Genomic DNA, 25,104 nt, shown 5'->3' on the forward strand with positions numbered 1-25,104 from the left:
ATAACAGTAAAACGTAAAATAATTAGGAAGTGAAGAGTTCTGAGTATTATCTTCTCCAATAAAATTCAATTGCAAGCTTATATAATGGCCGTTTCTAACAACCAGCTCTGTAAATTCCTGGAAGTGTAACAGTGAGACCTCAAGGGACCTTATAAGCTGACCCCAGCACACCATGGCTGGAACAGCATTTGCTGGCAATTACTACTTAAGATGCTATGATTGGTGGCCATTTGCTCCATGTGTGCACAATTTCCACAACACTGTCTGGATTAGTGCCCTGGATTTTCAAGAAACTCATTTTGCATTTGGATTTTTTAAAAATTCCTGAGACATACATGTTCAGTAAATGTGTTTAAGTAATGAATGACTACACCATCAGTTTATTCCTCAAAAGTCTTGTTGGATAAAACAGCTTAGAAAGAGAGCAGCCTAACTGTAGAGAACAAAAAGATGATCAAGGGAGCATGAAAGGGTAGGTGCTTTCCACTCTGGAAACTACCTGAGTTGCATTTAACTGCAGAACCTGAACAGGAAATGAAATGGCTATTGGGGGCGGGGGAAATAAATGAAAATTTACAAGCAAAGCAACAAAGTACTGGGGCAGGAGGACTAAGGATAAGGAGCATTGAGAGAAAAATGAAACTGTAGAAAAGAAAAACACAGAACTTACCTTAGAGACTTTTTAGAAAATCATATTCAATTCTCTGGACACCAGTAGGAAAACAGAAAAAAAACATTTAAAAACACCATTTTTGTCCCCGGTATTTGAGTCTTATTTAAACCACTGATCTCATCCTCTTTAGTAATTTATATTAAAATGTAGGGGAAATGCTAATTTTGAGACCATCTTTCCGTTCTTAGGACCGTGCCCCCGTAGAAAACATTCTGGAGAGGTGAGTTCCTCTGAGACTGCCCTTATGATTCCTCCACCAACTTTGACATTGTGAAGAGCAACTCTGATGTGGCTACTGGAACAGAGGCCATAGTTGTTGCTAAACCTTTATTTAGACAGACCAAGAATTAAGAAAAGCAAATGTGACAAATTTTAACGGGGCCAAGTGAATGTGAAAACTAAAACCAGATCCATGAATTGGCTGTCTTTACTCATTTACTCACATGCAACACTTCCAACATTCAAAAGGAATTTAATCTATTGTTTTCCATCAGCCACACATTTATTATTTTTTTAATTTATTTTTGAGACAGAGAGAGACAGAGCATGAACGGGGGAGGGGCAGAGAGAGAGGGAGACACAGAATCGGAAGCAGGCTCCAGGCTCTGAGCCATCAGCCCAGAGCCCGACGCGGGGCTCGAACTCAAGGACCGTGAGATTGTGACCTGAGCTGAAGTCAGACACTTAACCGACTGAGCCACCCAGGCGCCCCCAGCCACACATTTATTTAGAGCTGTTTCTTGTACTGTGCAAAAAAGAAGGCAAATTACAAATCTGTACAATAATCCACAGAATGTGATCAATATCCTTATCAACACCCAAAGTGGGTTAATAAGGTTTTTTCTCCTGAAATCACACCTTCCAAGGAGTCCCAAGTGTTCAACACATAAAAAAAGGTCAGGGAGAGCCTACTTGGCAGAGGAAGTTTGGGAAAAACTGCATCCCACACCAACACTTCCTCAAAAAACTCAAGATACACACTTGCTCATTAGAGAACAGGACTGACACAAAGACATCTCAGTAACCTTGTTAACCCAGCATTTCCAAGTTTATTTAATCAATGAGCCCATTTCTCCCACCTAATATCAATTAACATCCACAGAAAAGTAGTGGATATTGCTGGTCTGGAAAACAACTGCAGGGAGTGATTTCAGTAACTGCCTCAACTTTGCCAGCATGGCTACGCACCCTAGGAAAGGGGTAGTGGTCTTGCTGAGGCACTCTATCCCATTCACGGCCAAGGCTGAGTCTTGGCTAGATCAAGCACCCCTTTCCTCTCTACCGTCTCCGTCTAAGAAAGATTACCTTACCAGATACAGCAAACTACTATTCATCTGGCATTATAGAAAACAGCAACAATCCTTGCTGGACTCTCTAAACAAACTAAAATCTTTTATTTTTTTTTTTTTAATGTTTATTTTTTGTGGGGGGGAGGAGCAGAGAGAGAGGGAGAGAGAGAATCCCAAGCAGGCTCTCTACTGTCAGCACAGAGCCCAATGCAGGGCTTGAACCCATGAACCGTGACATCCTGACCTGAGCCAAAATCAAGAGTCAGACTCTTAACTGACTGAGCCACCTAGGCACCCCTAAAATCTTTTAAAAAGAGCCCTGCATATATATGTTCCCCTATGCTGAGTCAGAGATTTAGGTAAGACATCCTGCTGTGCTCAGGGGAAAGTAGTAAAGTTAAATTAGAGTCTTAGAAAAACATCAAGACAGAAAGATACCAAAACCACAGTTGGTTAGAAATAATATTTATTATCCCCTCCCCCCATGTACAGATTACTTTTCAGAAACATGAAGATATTACCCATGTCCTCATCAATAACAGTTTGTAGAAAATAAACGTAATTCATATCTTGACAATATATTTCTATCATTTTTAAAACAATAGCCATTTTTCCACGTTAGTTCAAGAATAGCTTCAAGTTTTACATTTTGAATCAAATCAAGACAATCTTTGTTTATAGGTGATTTCCTGACAGATCCCATCCCCCCAACCCCTAAAAAAAATTCTATATCCTAAGTGATAAACTCTTCTTGTACATTCAGCAAACTTTATATTGGAAAAAGAAAAAGAATAATTGAGATAGGTATTTACTCTCGTGCACAGTAATAAATCTAGCTGAGCTTCTACACCTTGCTTTGCAATGATGTTTACATAAAATAAATCATTTCTTATCAAGTTACAATGGTAATTTCTTGAAATGTAGATACAAAAGCTATACACTTAATCCACTGAAATTGCCTTCTAGTTTTATCTGTAATTAAACCATCGCCATTAAGGAGAAGCTTCAACTCAAGAAGATGTTTCCCCTTTCCCTCAGCTATTTCTCTCTGAAAAGCTTGAATCCTCTCTCAGATCATGTAGGGATACATTAAAAGCACAGAGAAAAAAAAAAAAACAAAAACGTTTTAGCTTGCTGACATAATGCCCTTAAGTTTGCTGACATAATGCCCACATTTGAAGTTTAAAATGTAAAATCAGAGTTAAAGCATCACTTAATTCATACAGTACATTATCAATTAATCACCAGTGTCCCACCGACTCAGAAGTTTCCCAAACTGGTTGTCTTCTCCACATTTAGTAAGTTTATAACCAATGACTCAATCAAAGAATGTGCTTATAATAGGCTGCTGGTTTAATTTTAGAAGTTTTAATACTGGGCTATTTTCAAATATAGAGATGCTACAAGTGGCATATGAACTATTAATTTTGTTTCCCATTACCTACAGGAAGAATTTGTTCAAATAAAATTTTACAAGACAAAATGCAAACCTACATACCTATATATAGATGTATACATGTATATATTGAACCTAACTAAAGTTTTATAAGCAATACTAACATACTTCTCGTTACACATTCCTAAAGACAGTAATTGTTTTGAAGATAACATGTTATATAAAGAGGATTATGCAAAAGGCAAAAATTAAGAATAAACATGATCTTTGAGGTTTTCAGGATTACTTCAAAAAGCCGTTTCTATCCCCCATAGAAGAAAACTATGCATTTATCATAGGAAAAAAATTATAAAAAGATAATGCTATCGTGTAAATAATTCACAAAAACTATACTGTATATCCCATAAAAGTCTTACCAATGTAAGGTAAATCACAATTATGGTTTATATTGTATTACAGACATCACCATCACCTTTCCTCTTTAATAATGAGAGGATTTAACTTCTTTTTTTAACTTACTTAACAAGTGCCACAGAAATTCAAGTCCCAGTAGCAACAAGTTAAACAAGATTACAAAATAAGGCATTCTGCTCACATGTCATTAAAGTAACAGGCTGAGTATAGTAAAGCAGGCTCTTTCCATTCTTGAAGTTTTATATAATCCCAAAATTATACAGAAGGCAATCTTTTCCAAAAAATTCCAATTAATTGTAATTTTCCAGGGAAACAGAAAGACACATAAAATCCTCAACTTTGGCTATTTCTCCCACTGCCATCAACAGAGGCTGATTTTCTCTATTTAATAAAGCCCAATATTAGAAATGTGGATGAAATGTCTCTGTACCATTTCTAAGCCTGTAGGTCACACACACTAAATGATTTTTTTTTTCAAATTCTAGATTAAATCTAATCTGACAAAATCCCTGTAGTGTTACTTAGGAAAAAAAAAAAAATAGTGGACTCAGAACACACTTGCGCACACATGCATACACACACACGCACAGCCAACATATTAAACAGTTTTCTTAAACATTGATTGGTTCTCCAAAAAGGATCAAAATATTTTTCATCAAGCTGCAGCATGTGTTTAAGGGGCATTGTAACCTTTTTTAGTACAAGGTAAGAATCTGAATGAACTTTTAAACAACTAGTACCCTGAACTAAAGATCTTACCAAAGATGAACTCTAAAACACATATTTTTTGAAATTTGGACTCCCTTGCCTATTGTACTTTTACATTAAATGCTGCTTAAATAAAAATAGAGCATAAATTCAATATTCTACTGTCTAAACATTTAAAGCAATGGTTATGTCATCAACAGGTAAAACGCACCTAACTTGAGTCTTTGACGCCTCTTGTTTTAAGTTTATTGAATGATAAAGTTCTTCACAGTTTAAAATATTGTGAAGAAATGTGTTTAACTATGTTCACAGAGATATTATGTACACATACTATGTATCTGATGTACCCATAAACTTTGAATATGTGTGCGCCAAGAGGATACCCACACATATGCAGGAACCCTGAATAATAGGTTGGCGTGGACTGTGAAATGATTTCTCAGAAATGCTTAGAAATAAGAAAAGAGTATTATTATGAAAATTATAATAACAAAAATGTTACCTTATTTACATAGTGCCTATCTCCCAAGAGGTAAATATGCTTTATAGACATTTTTTAGTATCTGTGAGGTGGGACACTGAGAGCACTATCAATTTTCGTTTTCCACAACCAACAAACCTGCCCAGGATCATACACTTTAACAGTGGTAGTAGAGCAAAATACACACGTGGAGATCACCCAACTTGCAGTGTCTCCAATTACCAGATCCAATGGCTCGTGGTGAAATCAAGTTTTCATCATAGAACAAAATTTCTACCACAAAAGGTTAATTTTTAAGTCCTCATATACTTGTGATTGTGCGTTATATTTATACCACAGGGAGATCAAAATGGTTTTTGGTTTTGGCAGATGAAAAGTCTAACATTCAGTGTGACTATAATTCAGTGTAACTTCTCCAGTTTAAGTGCGACACAGCTGATTGGTCTATAGGGGAAATGCGGTCAATGTCTAACCATGGCTGGAGAAACCTCAATCCAAACAGCTACCGCATGATTACAGAGACAGCCTACAATCTTGTATTGTCTTAAAGGTCTTTTCTATCTCCACATATGGTATACACATATAAATAAGCATATTAGCACAAAATGTACAGTTAGCATGAGTCAGTTCATGTTTAAATTAACAAAGGCCTTAGGGGTGAACTTTAAAGGCCAAGAGCTCCTCAGAGTGCATGTTGTTTAAAGATCGAAGATCTGGCAACTTTAGAAGAAGTTTTGTAAAAATAGAGGCCTCGTTTGGATGGTTTTTCATTATTAAGGTCCTTAGTGCACGGATGAGAGTTTCCTGCAAAGCCTCAACAGAGTTGACATTTTCTATTCCAGATCGATCTAATAGTAAGGAATAGAGAGACATGAATGAGAGGACATGTTATTAACATTATCAATTAAGAGAAAACATTAACTAGAAATATAATTCTTGCTCATCAATCTCATTAATGAATTTAAAACAAGGTTTTATACATTGGAACAAAAGCAAAAAATATTTGCCAAAATTTTATAAATCGCAATGGCAAATTTTTGTATCTGTTGATTATATTATAAAGATGTATATCACACAGTATACTTGATAAATCAAAACTCTTTAGTGCTTAGTATTTTGTTCACAAAACTAAAGGTTCTGATTTTTACAATTAGATGCCATCTGATAATTTCAACTGCTTCTCAATGAGAAAATAAAATGAATAATGTAGTTTACAAATATAATTTTACTTCATTTGGAATATATCCACATTTGTATGTTGCTATGTGTGCCAAGCAACCTCTAAAACAGCCACCAATGATTTCCTCATCCTGGTATCCGTGCCCTTGCGTATCCCTTTCCCCTTGAGTGGGCTAGATTTACTGATTCACTACTAACGAATAAAATATTCGATTACAAAAACAAAAAAACAAAAAAAACACTTGACTTCCATCTTTAGCATACTTTTGCTCACTTACTCTGAGAAAAGCCAGATGCCACGTTGTGAACTGCCTATGGAAGTGGCCCAGGTGCTAAGGAACTGACGGTGGTCTCTAGCCAACAGCCAGCAAAGAACTGAGGTACTCAGTCCAACATCTTGCAAGGAAATGTATCCTGCCAACAACCACATGAATAAGCCTAGAAGCAGCAGATCCTTACCTAGTTGAGCCTTCATAGTTGACCACAGCCCTGCTCCAAGTTTGACTACAATCTCCTAAGAAACCTTGAGCCAGAGGCACCCATCAAAGCCACACCATATTCCTAACCCTCAGAAACTGTGAGATAAAAAGCCACTAAGTTTTAAGGTAATTTGTTAGTGGTAATAGATAACTAATATACTATGCAACTTTATTACCTAATTACAACCTAAGCATTCACTTTCATTTAGCATACTGTATTTTTTTTTTTAAGGTTTATTCATTTTTCAGAGACAGAGACAGAGCGTGAGGTGGGGAGGGGCAGAGAGAGAGGGAGACACAGTATCTGAACCAGGCTCCAGGCTCTGAGCTGTCAGCACAGAGCCCAACACGGGGCTCAAACTCACAGACTGTGAGATCATGACCTGAGCTGAAGTCGGACACTTAACCACCCAGGCACCCCTTAGTATACTGTATTTATTAAGCTCATCATAGAAAGTGTTAATTAATGATTTAGTATAAACCAACAATAAAGGAAAGTATCTTAAAATTAGCCAAACCTATGTTGTTTGCCCATAGGCTTTTTTTTCATCATCAAGGGCTATTTCTTCCCTTTACAATAGGAGGCAGTAATGCACAAGAAATATTCAATGGCCCCAGTACAGGAAGTTGTAATTAATAAGACACTGCCAAGGAAGCAAAATTCTCTGGCCATTCACACCCTTTTATTCATTTTTTTATAAGGATATTGAAGCTTTGCATTGTAACTGGGAGTTAAAAAAGCCACCTGCAATGCAAACACTTGGAACAAAGACTAAAATTTCATAGTAAGGGGGAAAAATGTTTGATTAACTCTAAATGCAGAAAAAATGATGAAAATAGGTTTATCTTACATTTAAGAAAATTTGGATTATTACTCAACTGTGTGCCAATTCTTATGGAAAGAGACCTGTGAACATTTGACTTTGGTCATAAAATCATACGGGCCATCTTTGCAAAACTACTTAAAGCCTTCAGTAATGCTTCCAAGAATCTCCCTTGCCTTTAATATTCAAGTAATTGTTTTCTTCAGCATCCTTGCAATTTATTAATTCCCTCACCAAACACTTACTGAATGTGTGTGGCTACTGTAATAGGTGCTAGGTAATTAGCAGTGAACATAAACCAAAATTCCTTCCTTTAGAGAGCCCTTATTATAAGCAGAATACCTGGTTTGCATCATTATCATTAGTAATTTACAATACCAACAACCGGTTAAGAATGACAGTGAGCCCCACAAACAAAATAATCTAAATAGGCAAAGAAAGAAACACACAGGTAATGAAGATATTTGCATTAGAAGTCCTTCAGTGAGTATTTTGTGTTGGGATGACCTACGCACTTCTACACAACTCAGAGCTTCAGGGAAGGGATTCCTATAACTAAAAATGTAAAGTGTATTAAATTTTTCTAAAATCTCAATATCTAAAACCACGGTTTCATGATTTCAAGGCCAAATAACCTATCTACAAATCTAGCTGCATCATAAACAATAATGCTCTAGAAATTGTAATAGAATGTACAGACTGAAATGGAAATTTCTCTTCTAAATGATTTACTAAATGCTACACTACTTGTATAGTTTAATTCATGCTACATCTGTCCTCTACTTTCTTAGCTGGTTCTTCATCCCTCTCCGAAGCCTGTGCTCCTCACCTAATTTCTCTTCATATTCACTTCCTACAAGATGGAAGTTAAATTCCTTCCACAGACAACTGAAACCTATTTCTAGATGAACTTGGGTCTCACAGTTATATGCCCATCCCTCATCTTCAACTGCAAGTGACTGCTGCCATTTCACACAATCTCAAGAAAATTTTACCTTTCAATTATAATTCCCTTTTTCTCCGTGGTAAGAGTTTTCCAACCTCACAGGCAAGTATCATGTTTGAGATTTCTCTCTCCCTTAGCAGCTAGAGCTATTCTGTTAACAAGTAATACAACAGAAAGGCTTTGAAGCTTCAGAGACTAATAGGAGTTCAAGTGCATGCTCAGCCAATTTTTAAAAATGCACAACCTTGGGCAAATCATTTAACCTCTCTGTGTCCTGGCTCACATCAGAGGTCTGTTGTGAGGATAAAATTATATAATGAGATCTAGAAACTAACTAGCATTTCTTCTGACAACCAAAACAAAACCCAGATGGCAAGTGTAGGTTCCAAGAAAAACAAAAAGTGATTTTAAATATAATGCAAACTATAATGTTGCTTAATTCTAAGCAATTTAATAATGAATATATATAATCCATTTGTTATCTGATACTTGGAACATTCTCCCCTTGGGTGGCACAGGTTTAGGGCAAGATTTACATTGCCTTGTCTACAGTTTCAACCCCACTGTGTGAGTACTGTGAGCACTATTTACATAATCATAATACTGTAAATGTAGAATTTCTGCTTTTCAATATTTAGAATTATCTGATAAAGGACAAAAACTAATCACACCTATAGAACAGAATGTAAATATTTTCATTCTTGACAATGTAAAAGAAATGGTATAGCAAGAGAGGCCAGGATATAGAGTAAAAGGATACTGTGTCCCTGTCTAAGGAAAAGATTCTATCTAAACTATCTGAGAGATTTATGTAAAACGGAAAGATCAAAGAATGTGAGCATATTAAAATTTCAAATCAAACTATAAGAATAAAACTTATAAAAAGTAAGAAGATACTTTAATCAGTTGTATCCACTCAATAAAAAATCCAACTCTACACAGTATTTAGAGTTGGGTGGGCAGCTATCAGAAAAATTAAAAAGAAAGACGGTTAGAAATCTCTGGAGAGTTCTCTGGAGAGCAGGCTGGGAGAAGGAAGACTTTTTATTTTCTGGTCTAAATACTGCTTTAAAAATAACAATAGTCCTTTTTTAGGTGGTAAAGATATAAGTCTTCCATGAACACTATCATATGTTTAAGTGAAAGCAACATACTTTTAAAAAATATATGAAATTACGTATGTATACGTGTTGTTTGTGTACCTTCTTCATATATATAGACATAACAAAAATAAGAATGCATTATATTCTTCTATAATCAGTCTTTTTGACTTAGTATGTCAAACATTTTTTTATGTACCATAAATCAATAAGCAGGAAATGGTAAATGGATGGACAATTGAATAGAGACCCCCCCCCCCAATGTTGATAGTGATCTTTTTTGGTAATGATATTATCTTTATTTTCATCTTAATATTGTCTACTTTTGCAAAGAACTGAGCTAACAGCATCGAGCGTGCTTGGGATTCCCTCTCTCCTTTCTCTCTGCCTTTCCCCTGTGTGCTGTCTCTCCCAAATAAATAAATTTTAAAAATTAAAAAAAAAAAAAAACTTAATTAAAAAGAATCATGTTCTTGGTAGAAAATATAAATGAAGTAGCACAATTCCTGGCATAGAGCTCCCCTCATTCCCCTCACATCATTTCTTCCTTTGAACCATCTCTGGGACACAGTCCCTCCTTCTCCACCTCCACTACCACACCTATTTCAGGAGAGTTCACTCCAGTGCCTCATACCTGAAGTGATTTCAACAGCCTCTCAACCTGATGCTCCAGCTCTAATGACTCACTTAGCTAATCTACCCAAGATAAAAATGTAGACCTAATGTTAAACCATCACTTTGTTCATGCCTGATCACTCCCCTACACTCACTTTCCACCGTCCCATATTTCTTCTCATGGTGGTCATTCCATAACCTGGTGTTCCTTTAACTCACAAGCCTTCGGTCCCTTTCCTCCTTGATGTACATAACATATCAGGCTTCAGCCACCTGCCCCTGCCCTATCTTGTGCCCTCCCAAACTGCTCCATCACTTTTTTGCTGGGAAAACCTAATAACCCATCTTTCAAACTTCAGCTCCACTTCCATCTTCCCCACAAAGTTTGCTCAGGTAATTTCATCTTCCTTCCTGTAACTCCTACTTACCTCAGTCAGAACCACACAGCTTAGTACCATAAGCTTTTTGTGTCAGTCTTATCTTTCCAAATGGAACATAAATGCTTAGAAAGCAAGATTGTATCTTAATGCTTGTTCTGTCTCCCCTAGCACATAAGGCATATTTATCAGATAAAGAAACAAGCATGGATTACTTTAGTTTCACAATAATAGGTTTATTAATCTGATGTCAACTCAAACCATTAATAATTACTTCTCAAGAGACTGTGAAATGGTAGGTAAAGTGCAAGAGACATTAATTACAAGGTTACTAAGAAAATAGGTATCCCTAATTAACATGGTACTTTCATACTATCCCATATCATAAATGCATTTTTAGCTACCCAGGTACAGCTGATCAGAAAAGGTAGCCACGTTATGCTTCCAAATGGCATAAATCTTTATTTATACCACTGATGTATAGGCCCTTTAAGATATACAAAGAACTTACTCTCCTTAGGAGTTACTGATATACAGTTTAGCTTCATAAACAGGGATCATAACCCTCATAGTGCCTGACAGAATGGCTTTTACACAGTAGGAAGCAAATGGGAAACTTACAGTTAACTCCTATCAAAATACTTTAAAATTCTCAACAAATGTTTTAAAATAGTCAGTGGATACCAAAAAAATGGCTGGTACTTACACATCTCCAGGAAAGTCATTGTGTATCAATTTCCCATTTGCTATTATCTTAATAGCTATTATCTAAATTGAAATACTTCGGTCAGAAATAACTATAATATAAATGCAGGGTTGCAGGGAAATTGGAAATCATCAATGACTCATACAAACAAACATTAAATGTTAGGAACTCAAAAATCTTGATCACTCATTCAAATAGTAACTAAGCACCTATTCTGTGCCAGACTCCAGGCTGGTTCACATGGTACAATCCCTTGCTTTCACAGGATGAGGAAACCAAGACCCAAAAGAATAGAATTATTTATGCAATCACAGAGAAAATTCAGTGGCAAAGCAGGGTAAAAGCATACTCATAATTCATCAGTTTTTGTTACAAACCACACTAATATATCTTGCTACTTTTAACATTTTCAAGTAACACATATTTTGATTAAAACATAGATTCATATCAGAAAAACCTACTAATCTAAAAATTAAATCCACAAAAATAACAGTTTAGACTTGCAAAACAGTTACAAAAAGCTAAAGACTAAGACTTGTGGTAAATGTGAGGCTTCGATCTAAACATCATTTTATTACTATATAGCACTTTTGACTTCTAATGTCATGATTAAAAAATTAATTATGCAAAAATAACAGATTCACACAGTGTAACGTCTTAAGTCCCTCCTGCCTTCTATATAGCTTGCTGGAACGTAGTTCCACCTTCTCCCCACTAGGTCACTGTATTCTAGGTGTGGCACAATTTTGAACCAGCTTGCTTACCTGCAGATACCAGGACAACAGCTGTAAACAAACTCATCTCTTCATCACTAAGTTGGAGGGCATTTAGCTTCTCACTAAATTCAAACATAGAGTTTAGCAGATCCCCTGCTCCCATTGAGTGTAAATCATCGACACTATATTTCTTTCCACTTAAAAAGGTGACAGTACGCTCCTTTGCATCAAATAATGATGCAAACCGTACCATTAAAACCTGGAAAAAGAAAAAGACTTAAGTGTATTTGAAGGAATACTAAGAAGTAATTCAGTATTCAAGTCAGTTAAGAAACATCCTACATGTGGGGTGCCTGGGTGGCTCAGTTGGTTAAGCATCCATCTTCGGCTCAGGTCATGATCTCACAGTTCGTGGGTTCGAAGCCCACATCGGGCCCTGTGCTGACAGCTCAGAGCCTGGAGCCTGCTTTGGATTCTGTGTCTCCCTCTCTCTCTGCCCCTCCCCAGCTCGCACTCTGTCTCTCTCTCTCAGAAATAAACAAACGTTAAAAAATAATTTTTTTTTAATTAAAAAAACAGCCTACATATAAAAGAAGGTTGTAAAAGAAAAACCTAGCTTATTTTTACCCAAAACCATTTCCTTAAGGCAAATTCTCTACCAAAGCAATAAATATCTGAAGAAGCACATCAAAAAAATTCCAGCCACTAGTGGCAAAACACTTCAGTCCTGTGATACTCTGAAACTCTATTAATAAAAATTGTGAAATGCAAATACAAAATTAAAGTAGGCAATAATGCCAAGAAATCTGAAAGTGAGCCTTGGCCAAAGGCATTAAACTTTTTAAACTACCAAGTATATCACATGGTACCTAAATCATAAGTAAAAAGAACAATATTTTAATGCAACACTTGGGGACATCAAAACACCAAATGCAGCCAAGGCAAATGTAGCAGATACACTCTAATTAGACTATTTCAAGAAACCATAACCCAAAGAGACAATACACAAAACTATAACAGAAGTGTTCCAGACACCAAGTCGTAATTCAAACCCAAAACAAATCAGTCAACAACTGCTTACCTACAGCACTCCCTCCCCTCCCCTATAGTAAATGGTGGCATCTATGCCACATACTTCTCTCAAAACCAGAGGAATACTGAACAAATACCTCCCCTTTGCAAATCCCCCCAAAGACCTGTTTTACTCAAGACAATCCAAAAGAGAATGAACCTTTTATGAAGATGGCTCTAATTCTATTTTTTTAAGTTTTTATTTATTTACTTTGAAAGAGAGAGCAAACAAGCAGGGGAGGGGCAGAGGGAAAGGGGGAGAGAGAGAATCCTAAGCAGACTTTGCACCATCAGCACGGAGACCAACGTGGTGGGGCTCAAACCCACGAACCGTGAGATCACGACCTGAGCCAAAACCAAGAGTCAGGTGTTTAAGCCACGAAGCCACCCAAGCACCCCAAGACAGCTCTAACTCTAGAATACAGCAATCCCAAAACAAATCACAAGGTGGAAAGAACACTAGTCTTGGAGTCTGGGATCTGTGTTCTGGTCCTGTGTTAGGAATTTATTGGTAATCCAAGAAAAATCTCTTCACCTCTCTGAGCCACAGTCACCTAACCTCAAAAATGAGTAAACTGAACTTCATCACTGACATCCCTCTAAGATTCAGAGTTTAAATCTTAACTCTAATGTTTTCCAAAAATCCTAACCTAATGGTTTCACTTTTAAACTATACCAGAGCTATTTTATTAATGAGTATGGCTCCTCCATTCCAGTCCAGGTGCCCCAGAAAATAGGACCTAAGGCAAAAGTTTATGTGGGGTGTGCACTACCCCATGTGAAAAGAGAACTGAGGAAAAAGGAAGTAAGACTAGGAAGGAAAAAAAGAAAATATCAGAGGATGTATTACTGAGCTGGCCACCACTCAGTATCGTTAACAACTGATAGCTCAGTCTTATGGGACCAGCAGGGAAGAGACAAAATATATCCCCTGGGTCTCTTACCCACTAATTAGATTCAGCCCACTAGACACCACCTTCCCACCCACCACTCTACATTTTGGAATAATGCTTAGGGAAGCTCTGAGGAAGTCCTGAGGCTCTTCACACCTCAGCAGCACCGGGAAAGCCCTGAGGAAGACAGGTCAGAGGCATCTAACTCAGCACAAAGAAAGGCACCCTGTCCTACTCCAGTTGGCAACAGTGGCTGCCCCGCGCCTGGGCAGAATACATCACAGCAAGAGAAACTGGAGTAGAAAAAGTAGCCACAGATTCTGGATGAGGCGGAGAGGGTATGAAATAGCACGTAAGACGTGTTTCACCTATCCCCCAAACATTCTACAATCTCCTAAAAGAGAAAAACCACATCCTATTTACTCCTTGTATTCTGTGCTGAAACACCGGGCTAGGCTCGGAGTAGGTATCTAGTAACACTCTGCAGAACCTGCCTGCAGTCCACGCTTGAAAGTAATACTGGATGAAGTCTGTATTCCGGGAATACAGAGCAGTTTTATCTCAAGTCCTAAGAAACTCTGTATTTATCTCATCTCTTCCCAAGATCCTGAGATTGTTATTCTTTTGTTGGCACCTTCAGCCTCTAAACTATAAATACTTATTTAGAGAAGAATGAAAATGTCCGTGAGAATAAAATACCACCTACACCCTGCATCGATATTCCAGATAAATAAACCTACCTCAAAAGTCCCAGCCTTTAAAAGGTTGACCTGGTCATGCTGAGAGAGATCTCTGAATCCAGGAATACGCTTTGCGAACTCCACAACTTCTTTCACTGCTGGGGTGAAGCTCATTGAAAATTCCTCCCAGATTTCATGCCCAGATTTATGAGGATCCACATATGGAGACTTACTCATTGGACAAACCTAGTATGCACAAAACAGAAAACTTCTTCAATTGTGAGAGGTGGTAAAGAAACTTCAAAAGTAGCATCTCAATCTTTGGAAACCCCAATATGAAAAGAACTCTCAGACACAGGTGCTATCTACGAATATTAACATTTTCTCTTCTTGCTACTTGCCTTATGTGAAATATTAACATTTTCTCTTCTTGCTACTTGCCTTATGTGAGAAAGCCTCATGGCAACCTGGTTTAAGTACCAATTAACTTATCATAAAAGAGGCAGCCTAAGCTATTTCAAAAAACCTGTTGCACAGGTTTAAAACTTTATTTTGTAACACTGCTGCCACCTTATGCTGGTTTTATGATTTTCAAACAAATTCACACATACTTGATTGTCAATCCTATTCATTAGTGATAGCAGATAATATAATTACCATTTCTTAGATGAGGAAATGAGACTCTAAGCGGTTTAATGATTTATCCGAATACAGCTAGAAGTCACAGGCCTAGAACCCAAGCCCAACATTTACTTAATATTTCAAACTCACTTTTTTCTAAATCACACAATTACAATGTTACAATTTCAAAGAAGGGAAAATAGTGAGATGCCTCACTTTTTTAAAAAGGTCGTTGACCATTTATTTCATAAACACTGGTATGACTACTGGCCCCCACTTGTTCAACTAGAAAACAATGATGAGAGATACAAAGGGCGCCTTCTACATAAGGATTGGTGAGGAAAAACTGGGAAGCCAAAGAGAAGGACACTAAAAAGATGATGATGGGAATGCAAGCTAGTGCAGCCATTCTGGAAAACAGTATGGAGATTCCTCAAAAAACTAAAAATAGAACTACCCTACGACCCAGCAATTGCACTACTAGGCATTTATCCAAGGGATACAGGTGTGCTGTTTCGAAGGGACACATCCACCCCCATGTTTATAGCAGCACTATCAACAATAGCCAAAGTATGCAAAGAGCCCAAATGTCCACTGATGGATGAATGGATAAAGAAGATGTGGTATATATATATAACGGAGTATTACTCTGCAATCAAAAAGAATAAAATCTTGCCATTTGCAACTACGTGGATGGAACTGGAGGGTATTATGCTAAGTGAAGTTAGTCCGAGAAAGACAAAAATCATATGACTTCACTCATATGAGGACTTGAAGAGACAAAACAGATGAACATAAGGGAAGGGAAACAAAAATAATATAAAAACAGGGAGGGGGACAAAACAGAAGAGACTCATAGAGAACAAACTGAGGGTTACGGGAGGGGTTGTGGGAGGGGGGATGGGCTAAACAGGTAAAGGGCACTAAGGAATCTACTGAAATCATTGTTGCACTATATGGTAACTAATTTGGATGTAAATTTAAAAAAATAAAATGAGGTAAAATTTAAAAAATAGGAAAAAAATAAATAAAATAAAAAGATTATGAAATTCACTGCATACTCTATTAGTAACATCAGCCTTTAAATTTTTGCTAAATCCATAGGCAATCCAGGAATGGGATGATTCTATAACCATGGAGAACACCACAAAATTAGAACCTAAATGCTTACACGTTTCCCTCCTAAGGCAGCCCGTAAGTCTAATAAAATATAAGGTCACTTTTAAGATCCATGGAATCAAATACTTGCAAGTGACAAGAAAATTCTAACAAAAGAATTGGGGTAGAGTCAGCTATTTTGAAAATGAAAAAAGAAGACTTTAATTACCTGGATAGAAAATACCAAGCCTATATCAAAGGACCTAATGGTTTAAACTGGAAATGGTGTGGTACTTCTGTTTTTGATGAAATTTTGGCTGAATATAAATACTGTACTTTCATGTAAACTGTTGTATTTTATTAAAATAAAAAAAAACTTGAATTTTATAAATAACATTAAATCATCTCCTAAATAACACTAACTCATTTCCTAAGATAAAGTCTGAGAAAATCCATAGAAACCAGTGTATTAAATTAAAATATTCCTAAATTTTCAAACAGTAAAACACCTATCCATGTCCTATACTCAAAACTTTTTGCACTATAATGGTTAAAGAAAACTTCTTCCCTAAAAATCAAAGGATTACTGGAGCACCTAGATGGCTCAGTTGGTTAAGTGTCCGACTTCAGCTCAGGTCATGATCTCGCAGTTTGTGAGTTTGAGCCCCACATCGGGCTCCGTGCAGCTCAGAGCCTGGAGCCTGCTTTGAATTCTTTGTCTCCTTCTCTCTCTCTCCACCCCTCCCCTGCTCATGCTCTGTCTCTCTCTCCCTCTCAAAAATGAATAAACTTCGAAGAAAAAAATCTTTTTGAATAATAAAAAAAAAAAATGAAATCAAAGGATTACTAACTTTAGCAAGCTAAATTGATCTGCCCTTTGAGAAAATCCCAAAGCTAGTAGGGTAGTGATTAATCAGAATACTTAAATTTTGAAAGGTATTTCTAAGAATTAAAGGAACAATTCTAAGGGCACCTGGGTGGCTCAGTCGGTTGAGCTTCTGACTTTGGCTCAGGTCATGATCTTGAGATCCGGGAGTTCGAGCCTGGAGTTAGGCTCTGTGCTGACAGCTGGGAGCCTGAAGCCTGCTTTGGATTCTGTGTCTCCCTCTCTCTCTGCCCCACCCCTACTCACTCACTCTCTCTCTCTCTCTCTCTCAAAAATAAATAAACATTAAAAATTTAAAAAAAAAAGGGGGCCAATTCTACATGACCCACATTTTACATAAAATCCTAATCCCAATCTTCGTATCAATCAAATCACATGCCTGTACCTAGTTCTGTGTGAAATTAGGTCATTCAACAAATGATGTTTATTAGAACTATTTGAACTAAAATACTACACAAAATTGATTGTATAACTCTCAGGTTCTCTGACACTACCCCTGCCCCTCAAGTTGATATATTCCCCCCAAAATAAAAGAAAACCTTCAAAGCTTTCCTTGATGCAAATAGGGCAAAAAAACAAACAAACAAACAAACAGATTTCACTATACCAGATGCATTCTCCCTCCAGTGTTGCACAGGTAACTATTCTTGTTCTCATTCTGAGAAAATCCATCTATCGAAACTCTATCACATACTCGTTGAGTATAAGCATTGGAGAAGTTCATACAATGTCCATTTGCAATACAAATGGCATGCCCATTTGGGTAATGCATTATGTTCCTCCCTTTGTACTGTCCATTGAGGTGCTGTTGGCTCTCACTACATGGAAAATGACTGCTAAGCCCACTGCCACAATGGTCATGATTTAAATTATATTGCTCCATGCTCTTGGGAATCCGTTCTCTCTGAGGCTGCATGGTGTCTGCTGAGTTTTCTCGCTGCTCTTGATTATACATAAAGGTATCCTTGTGCGCTCTGGTCACCATGCCAATCACTTCATCCTTTGCAAAATCAGAAGAGGGAGAAGAGCTTTTGATGTTTTCTTGTTCCAGCTGGGGCTTGGGTCGCAGCTGTTCCTGGGCTGGTAAGGCTGTCTGTTCATGATGTTCTAATGTATCATTCTGCAAATGACCACTGAACTGGCTGTTCATCATGGTCTTCATCGCACTTTGCATTTCAATTAGCATCCTCTGTTTTTCACGCTTAGGAATACGACCAAACCGAACAGCTATTGAAGAAAAAAATGTTTAAGGTCTATATTCTAAATAAGACCTGTTTATACAAAAGAATAGCACAAAACTATCTCTAATAGCTATGGCCTCTAGTGATACAAGTAAAGAGTATCTGTATGTCTGTGGCCCAAATTATTCTAAACTTGCTGGTTATGTTTTTGATACACCATAAGAAATAGAGGGGAAATTTTGTCCATTTTTCTCCCAAAACAAAGCTAAGAGAAGATCTATTAGGTCCTGGGTATTTTATAAGCAATCTAAGAAATCTGAAATTAACTAATGAAAATCACATTGAAGCAGTCAGCATTACTATACAGTACCTATTAATAAGGCTGAAGGCTCTGTTTTTAAGAAGGCACATGGGATTCAGCTACCCACAGACATTAATGTTAATGAAACCTAGTAGGTACAAGCATTCCTTGAACACCTGACCTTTGTCAATTCATTCTGTAACCCTATTCTCAAGACCCAACTATTAAATGGTTTGTTCTCCTTTTCCAGCTTCTTAAAAAAGAAAATCTTTAAAAAAAATTTTTTTTAATTAAAAAAACACAATCAAGAGAAAGGCAGTTATTGAAAACTTGGACTTTAATTGAAATCAATAAAATAAATAAAAATTAAATAATGCATCCTCCATTATTTTAGAGGTGAGTCTTAAAATGTGTCGTGTCTCCAACATTCCTATCCCTGAGGAGTAGAACATAAAAGCTTTCTAGTCTAATATTTATACAGAGATAATAAAAATCCAATATATCCACCCGGCAAGAAAGCCTTCCTAATCTAATTGTAGCCTCTGACATTATTGCTATAGTGGACAGTTTTATCATGTTCAACGCTCTACCTCTACTCCCTCCTTCACAAATGATTGCCATTTTTATTCTTTTGAGGAAATCACAATATCCACCAACTTTGCATTAATATTTCCAGTAATATAAAAAAAATTTTTATATTAAATCCAAATTAAATCCAAAACATCAATTGCTGAAATCCATTACTCACGAAGCTCTTTATTACAAACAGTATTTGTGTAATGTATTAGAGTAACCTAAGGGATTGCTTAAGTGACCCTTCCCTAGATAAATATCAGGTTCATTCTTTGCAGTTCTTAGTTAATCCTACTAAACTAGTCCCTCGGAAAACCTCATACTCTTCTGTTATGTTACTTAGAACTGAATGAGACTATCCAAACGTGATTTCCCTAAGCATAAGAGTCAAATTTCCCAGTGATGTCATCCACAGAAAATACTAATAATCCTGAAAATTAACTTTTATTTTTTATGGGAATGGATCATGCCAGAATTTAGCAACCACCTCCACTCCAGACCCTACTGTTTCTTTCAATTTTGCATCTCCTTTCAATATATTCAGACCTGTCCCTAAAAGCACATTATCATCTTAGGGCTGAGAAAGTCATAGAGATAATTCACATAGGAGAAATGGGTTCCTCAGAAATGCTAAAAAATCAAGGAGAAAGAGCCAAGGATTCCTATACCAAGAAAAACGAATTCTTTTTTAGGAAAAAAGTATTCAAACTGTATACAAAGAAGTCTTTTATAAGAAGCCCCAAAAAGAGAGCCAAAAGCTGTTTCCAGGGTGATAATGCTAAAATTTGACTTTAATGAATTTGGCATCTTACAAGGTATCAAAATGTGTTTTTCTAAAATCTGCTTCACTCTAAGCACAAGAAGGGCACTGGTTACTGGCCTACAGGTCTGGTTTATGCTGAGGAGTAAAAAGCCTAGCTCCATATGTTTTAAGAAGAGCACTCATTAAAGTGGGAACATACCATCTCTCGACATTCCAACAGACAGACACTTCTTGAAGCGACACTGCTGACATCTGTTTCTATTCATTCTCATTATAGAACAGTTTTCATTCTTCAGGCACTTCTTGTACTGGATGTTTTGCTGAATGCTTCTCCGAAAGAAACCCTAAGAACAAAGGAGATGTATTCATTCATTTAAAAACATCCAGATGGGCTCCTTGTAAGCACACCCCCTCACAACTAACAAGCATTTCACTAGCTACCTGGGAAATAATTTGCGCTTAGAACACAGGGGTATAGAACACTGACACACAGAATTTAACTGGATTCTTACTGGTATTAGTAAGCACCTATGCCTACTAGCCCAATAAAACTCTTCTGCTCCTTCCCTTTGGAGAACCTTGGAGCTTGCCAAGCACCTCTTTACTACACTTCATGCTGTTACCAGCCCCTGCCACAAACCACATTTTCCAGCCCAAACTTCAATTACATACAAATCCCAAAACTCTTAAAACATGAATGACTGATTTTTAAAGAGTTGACAGAGAAATGTGTTCCACAGGTGTAATTCCCTCACTAGAACCAAGGATTACATTAGTAGAGCTGGGTCTTTCCTGGATCATTACCTGATGACACCAGCAAAGTCTACTTACAAGTGCCGGATATTTCTGGCAACTTGTTAGCAATAGGTAAGTGTGACACCACACCACCCACAGAGCAACTAATGATCCAAGGAAAGACCATTCCCAGCTCTATGGCTACAAATAACTATCTTTACTACACAAACAGTTTAAGCACATGCTCTGTGATAGGTCTTCCAAGATCTCCAGCTTCACGTTCCCAGGAAGAACAGAAAAGTCAAGAACACAATTACCAAGATTTTAAATTGCAGTTTCCTTGAGTATCATAATTAACCACACATTTCATGAATCTGTTAGTAATTTTGAAATACAACATTTTTACACTTTATTACTTCAATATTATACTTGGATACCAGAATATCTGAACTAGACAAATCTCTAAAAGGGTGTGGAACAATTATGTGTATTTATCAAAGATACACAGACTCATTTGCTTGTACTTTTTGTTTCTCTAGCCGTAAAGTGAGAACAATGACTGCTCTACAATTACTTCACATTGTTATAAAAATTTTAAAAACAGTAAAACAGTATTTACAGAATGTTTAAAACAGTGGAAAAATGCTACTTCTATATAAAATACTGACTAGTCTTGTGAAATGACCCAGCCATTAAGGGCTACCAAACTCAATTCATTCAGAGCCACCCTAGAAAATATATCTTCTTCCATCACGTATATTCATTATCTTGCTCACCCATCATATCTTGCCAAATTGGATTCTTGCTTCTGGCAAGAGCAAATGTCTTGGTCATATTAATTTTTGATACTCAGGAGAAAGAACTGGGCCAGATTTTCAAAAAAGAGGGAAAGATTCCCTGGATATAAGTAGGAGGTATAAACTATCTCACTTGGAATTAGCTGACACTCTAACCAAGAAATACTCACTTGAACTTAAAAATGAGGTTTCCCAAGTAATCAATTTATATTCAAGATTCTTTTAGTCATTTGGCATTACTTCTCAAGATACCACATTTTTACAAGTATTGTAGGAGTTATTCCCAACTGCTAATATCTGACCTATCAGAATGTCATCATATTTGAGGAGACCTATTCAAAGCTTGGTTTAAACTCAGTTCCAACAAGCAGTGCCTTGTCTGTTTTGCTCCCTATTTCCCCACCACCTGGAACAGTGCCTGATGCATTACAGAATACACAATTTGTGTACTCAGTTTCATACCCTAACTAAGTGAAAGAGCAAATTTATTTTGATCAAAATCCTAAAGAAAAAAGAAATACTTTTACTGCTGAATATATTTTTCAAAACAAGTTATGTTCATATACTACCTAAAATGCTTAAAACTGTAAGAGTAGCTGCTGACTTCTCATCATCCCAGGTTAGCAACTGTGGAAACTGACAAACCTAACTCCAATTTCTTTATTCCCAGAATCAGTAGCTTACCTTACAGCCTTCACAAGCATGAACTCCATAGTGGAATCCTGATGCCACATCCCCACAGACTTTACACAGTAGAACCATGCCACTAAATTCTAAGACACAAACAGATATAAAAGTATAAAGCTGGAAGAAAAACTTCAACCGTTTGCTTTCTTTCCAACTGATTCCAGTTTATTTTATTCAATTTGTAAGTACTTTAAAAAGATACAAAATCTACTTTTATAATGCAAAAATATCTTTACACTAAATTACCAAAAGAAATCTTAGTGTTCTTTTAAATCACAGTTTATGGGGGGCACCTAGCTCAGTCGGTTAAGCATCCCGCTCTTGGTTTCAGCTCAGGTCATGATCTCACAGTTCATGAGATGGAGCCCCGTGTCAGCTTCTGCCTCTGATAGTGTGGAGCCTGCTTAGGATTCTCTCTCCTCCCCTCTCTGCCTCTCCCCCACTTGCTCTGTCTCAAAATAAATAAATAAAATTTAAATAAAACACAATTTATGGGACTGTCAGAAATATCTGAGAGCTGGTTTTTTCCTTTCCTGATGATTTTAAGCATACACTGAAATTTTGTTAAGGGTAGAGTTACTTTTACACCATATATGCAACCAGAACTAAAAACAATTCTCCTCAGTAAGAATTAAAAAGTCATACAAAAAAGTCAATTAGCAGAAGGTGCAAACAGATGTCTCCACAGGCTGCTGTACAATACTAAGTTCGATTCACCTTACAGGCACCATTCCTCCCCTGTATCAGCCAGTCTTACCTCCACACTCACTCAGGGGTCCAAATTCCACCACTCATTTGGTTATCCCAATGCTGCTTTGTTTTCTAATTCCAAATGTTCCTAGCTCCAACTTCATGAAAGCAAACCCCTTCCTACAACAAGTAAGTACTCTGTTCTAGAAACCGGATTCAGTACCAAGAGTCCAGAAGAAAGGCAACTGCGAAAATGTGGTAAAAGGAGCTACCCTCGAGGAAACACAGGCAGAGTGCATAGCCACGTACCTTGTTCTGTGTCAAGAACGAATTAGGACAGCCCTAGGCTGTAACGTTTAAAATCATCACTGATTTCTTCTCTAACTACTAAACTATGATTACCCAAAAGAGGGTGAAATTACACTCAAATGAAAAACTGATCAAATAAGCCCCACCTGCAATTAATGGCACCAACCCTTGAAAACTAAAGTCACTTACTTGTCACTCCACTGTGACTCTTTGTCATCCCCGGTGCACTCGACTTGGTTGTTTTCATAGAACAATCTATTCGATCATTCTTCAGGATGCCTTCAATACTGGAGAGATCACCATTTTTGGGATTTCCGTTGTTATCAGAATTAGAGCTATTCGGAGAAGATGGGACAGAAGAGGAGGAGGACTGGAAACTGTTCTCAGAACCCTCACTGTGACAAGAGGCAGGGCTAGAGGCTGAGCTGGAAGAACTGATATAGGCAATCACACCTCCTAGAAAAAGATGGGAGAATTCAGATTAATTAGATACACAATATGTTTTCTCCTTTTTGAAATCTGAACAGTAAAATCACTAACCTTAGAAACAGGTTGCTGACTAAATCTCAGTTGACCCAAAAAGGAGAATAACTTATTTCCTTATTACCTACTATTAATTCTTCCTGCTTCCACAAAGTTCAAAGAACATATCACTTCCACGGATTCAAAAAATGAAAAGGCTCTCACTGGCTTAGTTATTCTGAACACAGAAAGATCTGAACCTAAAGCTTTTCATTTTCCAGTTTTTTTTTTTAAAGGAATGAAAAACCTTCCTGAGTGACTACACAGGTTAGAGTGAACAATCTGTTTCATCCATGAAGAAATCTATTTCTGGTCCCCTCTTTGCCTCCTTCATTATACCTTTATGTGACACAACCCTAGAAACAATGACTTCAGCATTTGCCTCCCCCAGCACTTGGCTAAAACATAGGTTAACCAAAAACAGATGTAATACTTGGAACTCCAGATAATTTATGTCAAAATGGGAAACTTTTCATCCTTTTGCTACCAGAATCTTTGTTTTGATGCTGAAGACTTCTACCACTATCCACTGATCACCAGTTCCACGCTCTCCCTTCTCCACCTGTTTCTGCCACTAGATTTGCAGACACACTTACCTGTAAACAGCTCTTAAGGAATCCAGACTCGCCACTTGTTCTTCTGACTCGCTACTTACAATAAATGTTAAAGAGGCTGAAAGAATGCATGCTATAAGAGAATAACATTAAGGCTGATGCTAATTCTCTCTCCACAGAGCTACTCTCAAAATACCATTCACAACTTCACCAATATAACCTCCACAACCCCTGTGAAAACTGGCCTTGCCCGCTTAGAGACTGTAAACCTCCCACGTTAAGAAATAAGATTTAAAATTCTTTTTAGGGTATAATTTCAAACATCTTCCTTCAAAGATGCAAAGTGCTGGGGCGCCTGGGTGGCGCAGTCGGTTAAGCGTCCGACTTCGGCCGGGTCACTATCTCGCGGTCCGTGAGTTCGAGCCCCGCGTCGGGCTCTGGGCTGATGGCTCGGAGCCTGGAGCCTGTTTCCGATTCTGTGTCTCCCTCTCTCTCTGCCCCTCCCCCGTTCATGCTCTGTCTCTCTCTGTCCCAAAAATAAAAATAAACGTTGAAAAAAAAAATTTAAAAAAAAAAGATGCAAAGTGCTGCAAAAGTAATCTCATAGCCAAATATATTATTTTTCCAAGTCGCAGGCCAAACAACTAACTCTTATCTCTTCTGCCAAGATCTGTGGTTTCTTTTCCTCTTTCCTCTATCATCAACAAACATTTGTGGGCTTTTTCATTGTGATATAAAGGTAAAATTATCTCTTCTATCACTGTCTTGAACTCTTAAACAAACCTACTGTTTACCTGTTTCCATCTCTTTCTCACCTAGACCATAAGCACCTAGGTGCAG

At 37.2% G+C, this 25,104-nt stretch overlaps 1 protein-coding gene across 1 annotated transcript in view; it reads right to left on the reverse strand.

Moving 5' to 3' along the window:
* Positions 1-2,410: 2,410 nt before the first annotated feature.
* NR1D2 (nuclear receptor subfamily 1 group D member 2) overlaps positions 2,411-25,104 on the reverse strand; it is a 29,595-nt gene continuing 6,901 nt past the window's right edge. The window contains exons 2-8 of the mRNA XM_030329334.1: positions 23,378-23,644; positions 22,187-22,275; positions 20,170-20,314; positions 17,760-18,379; positions 14,608-14,793; positions 11,952-12,162; positions 2,411-5,809 (exon numbers count right to left, since the gene is read on the reverse strand). Coding sequence (XP_030185194.1) covers positions 5,613-5,809; positions 11,952-12,162; positions 14,608-14,793; positions 17,760-18,379; positions 20,170-20,314; positions 22,187-22,275; positions 23,378-23,644 — 1,715 coding nt within the window. The 3' untranslated portion in view covers positions 2,411-5,612. The remainder of the gene's footprint in view (positions 5,810-11,951; positions 12,163-14,607; positions 14,794-17,759; positions 18,380-20,169; positions 20,315-22,186; positions 22,276-23,377; positions 23,645-25,104) is intronic.

This window comes from Lynx canadensis, chromosome C2 (genome assembly GCF_007474595.2).
Source record: "Lynx canadensis isolate LIC74 chromosome C2, mLynCan4.pri.v2, whole genome shotgun sequence".
In the NCBI taxonomy this organism is placed as follows: Eukaryota; Metazoa; Chordata; class Mammalia; order Carnivora; family Felidae; genus Lynx; species Lynx canadensis.